The sequence below is a fragment of the Mirounga leonina genome, unplaced genomic scaffold (genome assembly GCF_011800145.1).
Source record: "Mirounga leonina isolate KUSES-001 unplaced genomic scaffold, KU_Mleo_1.0 Mir_82, whole genome shotgun sequence".
NCBI classification, from domain to species: Eukaryota; Metazoa; Chordata; class Mammalia; order Carnivora; family Phocidae; genus Mirounga; species Mirounga leonina.
In genome coordinates this window covers 52,935,589-52,944,352 of record NW_023270825.1, presented here as the reverse complement: position 1 = coordinate 52,944,352, position 8,764 = coordinate 52,935,589, and the positions used below count along the sequence as shown (strand labels likewise).

Here is an 8,764-nt window from a genome sequence, read left to right as displayed (position 1 = left end):
GAGGAGGAGGAGGAGGAGGAGGAGGAGGAGGAGGAGGAGGAGGAGGAAGAGGAGGAGGAGGAGAAGAAGAAAGAGAAGAAGAAGGAGAAGAAGAAGATAGCAGGAAGGGAAAAATGAAGAGGGGGGGAATCGGAGGGGGAGACAAACCATGAGACGATGGACTCTGAGAAACAAACTGAGGGTTCTAGAGGAGAGGGGGGTGGGGGGATGGGTTAGCCTGGTGATGGGTATTAAGGAGGGCATGTACTGAATGGAGCACTGGGTGTTATACGCAAACAATGAATCATGAACACTACATCAAAAACTAATGATGTAATGTATGGTGATTAACATAACATAATAAAATAAAAATAACATAGCTATATGAGAATGAAATAGGGTAGTATAGTAACACAAATGAGATTAGCATCTATCTTCAGCAATGATGAATACTAAAAGCAATGGAGAAATTGTTCAAAGAAATGTAAGATTTTTATATAAAACTGCTCTCTTTACCTCCTGAGACCCCTTCTGCTGGATAATAAAAATAATGTAGATATTTCATTTAACAGTTTGTTAGGTTTTTCTGTTTCAAACAGTCTAATTTCAATTTCTTTTCTTTAAAAAGTATATTATGTGTGTGGATGTGGAGATATGCCTTAAGTACACACAATTTTAATCAGACTCCTAGGTTCATGGCACATTACATCACTAGTTGACACAAGGTCCCTTTTTGCTTTGTTGGTTTTTAAATGATCATGTCTCTTTCTTTTCCATCTCTTATACTTAGGAAAATAAAAGTACCCTCTAACTTCTGGTACCTGACCTGATATTCATATCTAGGACTTGCTCTTTTTTTGTTGAATTTACATAATTTTGTGTTTCAGGCAAAGTCACTCCATGGCTGCAATAGATCAGGATACAAACAAGACCACCAAGGAATCATTCTGAACATAGACCAAAACATGTCATCCAAACCACAAAAAAGAAGAAATGTTTTCCTATTCTGGTTAAAGTAAGTGACTGCTGCTTCTTCACTCTGTATTGCTTTAACTTTAATTAAGTCTTCCTAACAGATCTAGTTTATTAAGAGAGTGAATCATAGTTTTCACTTGCTTTCTGACAGCATCCAACTCAGAACAGAGCCTTCTCCCAAATCACCTAACAAGTGCCCAAGTGCTATATAGTAAGTTCATTCAACAACCTCTTACTACACCGTATGATTCCCTGTGATGTGTTCTCCCTCATTGCAAAGAAAAATAAAACCCAATTATAGGTGTGTTGCTGGAAGTTTTTGACTGGAAGTCACTAACAATACCATTGCCTTCCCATTATCACCAACCTACAGTCATTGCATATACTGCAATTCAGTTATTCAAGTTACCAACAAGTAGGTTGCTACTACAATCACTACTGAAATAAGAACTCAGATACATTTATCTTAAGGACCTATACAATAAAGATCTAAGCAGGTCTGTACTGAGGAGTGCAATGACAAGGTTAAAGGATACTCATTATGCTGTACATCTGAAACTAATATAATGTTAATGTCAACTATATCGCAATTTAAAAAAGATGTAAATTATAAACTGGTTTTCCTCTACTCAACAAACACAAAACAACCAAACTTTATGAGAGTTCATTAAAAGGGAATGATATTACCACATGTGACACATAGAGTTTCAACATTGCCTTTTCTTTAGATTTTGTAGTCATAGAGAAATTTATAATTTATAAGTAATCATATTCATCAAAATTTCCACTATGGTTTCTACAAATTGATACTTATAAAGCAGTAACCCAACAATAATCAAATACACTATTTTCATGAACATATTTTCAAACTTGCACAATGTTATATGGCAATTATATCTCAATAAAGTTGGGGTAGGGGAAGAACACATCTAACTTGCACCAAGACAAACTATAGTAGGGGAGAGTGGACATAAACCAGTGTCAAAATGTAAAATGTCTTAAAAAATGTAAAATGTTTGAAATTATAGAGAGGATTGTATCTGAGACTAATAGATTAAATAAGAAATGAATAACAAAAAGATATCTGGGCAGTCTCCAAACATTTTAAAATAAAACAGTACGAATTTAAATGATCTCTGGGTGAAAAAAATGACAAAAGAAATTAGAAAATATTTGAACTTACTGACAATAAAAACAAGTTAAATGTGAGAGATGCATTTAAAGCTCTGCTTAAATTGAAATGTTTACATTTAAATGAGTACATTATAAAAAGAAATAGGTACATTTAAAATTAACAATCTAAATTTCTACCTATTGAAGCTAGGAAATTATCAAATTTAAAAAAATAATAAAGATGGGTGGAAATGAACAAAATATTAAATAGATAATAGAGAAAATCAATAAAAACAAAAACTGATTCTTTAAAAAATATTAAAATGGATAAACACCTAGATTTATCACCAAAAAAAAAAAAAAAGAGAGAGAAAGCAAAAGTCACTGATACAACAGAATGAATGATGGGAATATTAAACAGGATTCAGGAGCACACTTGTGATGAGCAACAGGTGTTGCATGGAAGTTTGAATCACTATATTGTACACCTGAAACTACTATTACATTGTGTATTAACCAACTGGAATTTAAATAAAAACTTAAGAAAATGATAAAATATGACTTTATATTTAAAAAAAGAATTATTGTAGGCCAACAACATAGGCAAAACTTACCTATTACTTAAAGTCAAACTATGAAACATCCACAGGAAGAAATAGAAAATATGAATAGTCCTATATAAATAGGAATATCAAATAAATTGAATTTTAAGTAAAGTCTTCTCACCTGAACATACCAGATACAAGTGGCTTTTGAAGTGAATTCCATAACACCTTGAAGGAAGAAATAATGTCCATATTAACACAAACTTTTTCAGAAAAAGAGAGAAGAAGGGACACCCTCAAACTCAACATAGGAAGCCACTATTATGAAAATATGAGAAAAACATTACTAGAAAACTAAAGACTGCTATCCCCTACAAACATGGACACACACACAAAAACACTTAACAAAATATTAGTAAATATGCAGGTAAATTATACCATAATAAAAGTGATTTAAAATATTAGCATATCATATGTAATATATTTATAAAATTATATGTTGTGACCAAGAGGAATTTATCCTAGGATTAGAAGGTTGATTGAATATATGGAACTAGCTCACAACATTAAGAATAAGAAGAAAAGAAAAATAACATGTCTCAGTAGATGCAGAAAAGACTAAAGGGCATAGTGAAAAAAATATATAACTAATATCATGTGTAATGACAAAAGACTGGCACTTTCCCTCAGGGATAAAGGCAACGATGTCTGATCTTGCAATTTCTGCTTAACATTTTACTGGAGTTTGTAGTCGTTGCTATAAGGAAAAATAAAAATCACAAAAAATCTTGAGGAATAAACAAAACTGTCTATTCACAGAGGCTATGCTAATAAAAATGCTAAGGAATCTACAAAAATACTATGAGAAATAATACATTTGTAGAAAGTGCAGATTACCAGGTGAAAATATGAAAATCAATCTTATTTCAATGTAATAGCAACAATTACCATCCTAAAAAAAATCACTTAAAATAGCATTAAAATAACATGAAGTGCCTAGGGATGAACTTCAGAAAATATAGACAATGCATATTAAAAACTATAAAAAAAAACATTTGTCTAAAATATATAAAGATGTTAATAATAAGATTACAACCAAATAAAAATGGCCCCAAATTGGAAAAGACACCTCACAAAGGAATACAGAAAAAGGCTATTGAACACATGAGATGTTCAACATCATTATTTATCAGTGAAATCTAAATCATATCAAAATGAAAACCTTGAAGACACCAAGTGAAATAGTAAAAATTTTGAAAACATATAGATAAATATCAAGTATAGACAAGGATGTAGTGTAATGAGAACTCTAATGCTCTGCTAAATAACATAACCACTTTGGAAAGTGGCTTGGCAGTCTCTTGTAAAGTTGTTCATACATTTAACATATGACAAAACAACTACATTCATAAGTATTTAACCAAAAAAAAATGAAACGTACAAAACGTTTTGTACATGAATGACCTTAGCAAATTTTTTCACAATAGGACATAAATGGAAATAGATTAAGGGTCCATCAATAGAAAAGATGAAAAAAGCTGTTTTGCTTATTTAATGGAATAATAGCAATAAAATATAACAAACTACTGATACACTCAATAATACCTCAAAAATAAGATGTTGAATAGAAGAAGTCAAACATAAAGAGTACCAACTGCATGATTTCATTTATCTGAAACAATATAAAGACAAGACTAATCTACAATGACAGATACAAATCAGTTTGACCAAGGCCAAGCGTTGGAAGTAGTGATTTACTGAATGTAGCATGGGTGAATTTACTTTTCAGGGATGATGAAAATGTTATATACCTTTTTTGTGTGTGATGGTTATTTGTGTTTGCATATCTGTCAAACCCACTGAGCTGAACACTTGAAAATTAGTAAATTTTATTATGTGTAAACTATGCCTTAAAATTGATTTTAGGATCTCCTCAAAAATATATATGACATGGTTCCTAGACTTTAGGAAGTAACCAAAGGAAGACAAACACATTTACTTTCCTCATGCTTAAAGAAGTCATTGTGTCAGGGAATAACAAACTCAAGGCCTGCAGTCCGTCTGTAGCCTGTAGATATCTTGATTGAATGGCATGATGTTAAAAAGAATATGTTCAAGTGTTTTTAGTTGGGATAGGTTCTCTCTATTTACCACATTGCCCACAGTTCTCTATTTTTAGAAAGTGGCTTTTTTTTCGGGGGGGGGGGTTCCTTCACATATTCACTGAAGACATTGGAATATGCAGCCTCTGCATTTTGGCAGAATATTTGCAAATTATACCCACTGCCATAATCAAAGGTAGATTCCACCAAATTCCAAAAGCCTAAACAATCTGTTTTAGTAGTGCTGCTCACCCTGGATATTTTCACTTAACCTTAGATTGTCCTACATATTCATAATTATACAAGCAGATTCTTGGGCATGAGGTGTACATGCTTCATCAAAGATTCTAAGAAATGCTACCAAATCACTTATTAGTCACACAGTCATGCAAATATTTAAGAGGTCTTCCTATTTCCACCTACTTAATGTTTAAAATTGTAATGTATATTTACTCAGTAATATACTTTTGTGTTCTAAAATTACTCAGTACATAGTGTTTATAGGATCCAATAACTCTACAAAGAAATATTTTTATTTATTTTTTATTATGTTCAGTTAACCAGCATATAGTACATCATTAGTTTTTGAGGTAGTGTTCAAAAATTCATTAGTTGTGTATAACACTCAGTGCTCATCACATGTGCCCTCCTTAAAACCCTCACCTGGTTATCTCATCCCTCCACTTCCTCCCTTCTGTAATCCTCAGTTTGGATCCCAGAGTCCAGAGTCTCTCATGGTTTGTCTCCCTCTCTGATTTCTTCCCATTCAGTTTTCCTTCCCTTCCCCTGTGGTCCTCTGCTCTATTCCTTATGTTCCACATATGAGTGAAACCATATGATAATTGTCTTTCTCTGACTGACTTATTTCACTTAACATAATCCCCTCCAGTTCCACCGATGTCGATGCAAATGGTAGGTATTCATCTTTTCTGATGGCTGAGTAATATTCCATTGTATATATGAGCCACATCTTCTTTATCCATTCATCCTTTGAAGGGCATCTCAGTTCCTTCCATAGTTTGGCTATTGAGGACATTGCTGCTATGAACATTGGGGTGCATGTGCCTTCTTTTTACTACATCTCTATCTTTGGGGCAAATACCTAGTAGTGCAATTACTGGGTCATAGGGTAGCTCTAATGTCTTGAGGAATCTCCATACTGTTTTCCAAAGTGGCTGTGTCAGCTTGCTTCCCACCAACAGTGTAAGTGGGTTCCCCTTTCTCCACATCCTCACCAACACTTGTTGTTTCCTGTCTTGTTGATTGTGGCCATTCTAACTGGTGTAAGGTGGTATCTCATTGTGGTTTTGATTTGTATTTCCCTGATGGCTAGTGATGTGGAACATTTTTTCATGTGTCTGTTAGCCATTTGTATGTCTTCTTTGGAGAAGTGTCTCTTCATGTCTTCTGCCCATTTTTCGACTGGATTAATTGTTTTTTGGGTGTTGAGTTTAAGAAGTTCTTTATAGCTCTTGGATACCAGCCCTTTATCTGAAATGTCATTTGCAAATATTTTCTCCCATTCCATGGATTGCCTCTTAGTTTTGTTGACTGTTTCCTTTGCTGTGCAGAAGCTTTTTATCTTGATGAAATTCCAAAAGTTCATTTTTACTTTTGTTTCCCTTGCCTTTAGAGACATGTCTTGAAAGAAGTTGCTGTGGCCAGTGTCAAAGGGGTTAATGCCTATGTTCTTCTCTAGGATTTTGATGGATTCCTGTCTCACATTGAGGTCTTTCATCCATTTTGAGTTTATCTTTGTGTATGGTGTAAGACAATGGTCTAGTTTCATTCTTCTGCATGTGGTTGTCCAGTTTTCCTAGCACCATTTTTGAAGAGACTGTCTTTTTTCCAGTGGATGTTTCCTGCTTTGCCAAAGATTATTTGACCATAGAGTTGAGGGTCCATTTCTGGGTTCTCTATTCTGTTCCATTGATCTATGTGTCTGTTTTTGTGCTGATACCATACTGTCTTGATGATGACAGCTTTGTAATAGAGCTTGAAGTCAGGCAGAAATATTTTTTATATATCACTCTATAGCTTTTTATTTTATGTAAGTTGTTCTGATAATGAAAATTTACCTACTTGACTTGGATTGTTTATATGATGTTCTTTGGCCAAATATAGTAATGTTCTCATTTAATAGAAACACAAATATCTTATAAAATAAATACATTGGTGTAAACTTCTTTTAGTGGAAGAATTTTCTAATGTAAGACCCACTTTAGCTTCAAAAAAAGAATAAATTATTAAGATAACTTGGGTGCTTTATATTTCTTATTAACAGTTTTCCTACACCTTTTAAGTATTTGTAAATGTGAATCACTTTTAGTTCCTATTGTGTGTTTTCTAGAATGTAGACAACTTTAAATTTATATGCTACTTAGATATAACTACCTATCTTTGGAATTTTATTAGTAATACCTCATGATAGAGAAATCATGTCCAAATGTCACAGTCTTGGCTATGGAGAGAGTCTGGACAATTATTGAACTTCAGAAAGAATTATCCTGTGTAATATATTTTGTTGCCTTTTCAGACATATTTTGAAATTATAAGTCACAATGAGAAAGTTATTAAAGGTTCAAAGAAAAATATTCAATAAAATTGAGTTTGGGGTTTCTGCGTTCCCCTCACACAGAGTTTTTAAGAATATTTGACTCTGGGCTGGGCAGCAGAACGGATCCCAGTCAATTGAGGCCTCCTTTTTACTCCCTCCAGAAATCTGGTGAAGCCACAGAAACCGTCCCTGCTACAGAGCAGGAGTTGCCACAGCCCCAGCCTGAGACAGGGGCTGGAACAGAATCTGACAGTGATGACTCAGTACCAGAGCCTGAGGAACAGGATTCCACACGGGCAACCACCCAACAGGCCCAGCTGGCAGCAGCTGCTGGAATCAATGAAGAACCAGTCAGTAAAGCAAAACAGAGCCAGAGTGAAAAGAAGGCAGGGAAGGCTATGTCCAAACTGGGTCTTCGACAGGTTACAGGGGTTACAAGAATCACTATCCAGAAATCTAAGAATATCCTCTTTGTCATCACAAAACCAGATGTCTACAAGAGCCCAGCTTCAGATACCCACATAGTTTTTAGGGAAGCCAAGATCGAGGATTTATCTCAGCAAGCACAACTAGCAGCTGCTGAGAAATTCAAAGTTCAAGGTGAAGCTGTCTCAAACATTCAAGAAAACACACAGACTCCAACTGTACAAGAGGAGAGTGAAGAGGAAGAGGTTGATGAAACCGGTGTAGAGGTTAAGGACATAGAATCGGTCATGTCACAAGCAAATGTGTCAAGAGCAAAGGCAGTCCGAGCCCTGAAGAACAAGAGTAATGATATTGTAAATGCTATTATGGACTTAACATGTAACCATCTGAAAACAAGGACTTTTTTTGGTGTTTCAAAAGAATAACTGCAGCTTGGTTTGAAATTTGTAGTTTCTATCATTAATAAAGTTACGGCTTCTTGTTGGATGAAAAAAAAGTGAGTTTAGATTTAATAGTATCTACTTTTACATGACTAGTTATAAAGAATGCACTAACATAATAAAAAAGAATGCACAGGATCCCCTTAAAAGGCTTCTTGTGTTTGTTTAGAATGTTTCTCCTTAGGGTGCAGATCAGATTCCTGAAATGGCTCTCAAATTTCACTATGTAATAGAAATAAATGAACAGTTAAGCTCAAACTCAAAGCTTATCAGAAGAGAAAACTTCACTGAATTCAATGCTAAAGTGAAAATGTTTGCTAAGTCACTAAGGATTTATTCAGTTTGCTATAGCCCAAGTTACCAATGCTAAAAGTCCATTTACATGTTAGAGCTGACTATCAAAAGTCTTTTTGTAACATGTATGGATTCGTTTCCCATCACTTATTTATAAAAGTAAGTGCATAAAAGTGGTACTAGACAAATTGCTTTTGTTGCATTGAAATTGTCAGATACTGTATTTTCAAGCAAAATCTCTTTTTAAACATTATCTGTTATAATCAGTTGAGGCTTGATTAATTCACATAAAACAAAGCCATCTTTATGCTAAAATCCAGAGGTATTTCTATT

At 34.0% G+C, this 8,764-nt stretch overlaps 1 protein-coding gene across 1 annotated transcript in view; it reads left to right on the top strand.

Annotated features, from left to right (window-relative positions):
* The window catches only part of LOC118002545 (nascent polypeptide-associated complex subunit alpha-like), a 28,430-nt gene extending 20,308 nt beyond the window's left edge, over positions 1–8,122 (top strand). Inside the window, exon 2 of the mRNA XM_034993048.1 lies at positions 7,433–8,122. Coding sequence (XP_034848939.1) covers positions 7,433–8,122 — 690 coding nt within the window. The remainder of the gene's footprint in view (positions 1–7,432) is intronic.
* Positions 8,123–8,764: the final 642 nt, after the last annotated feature.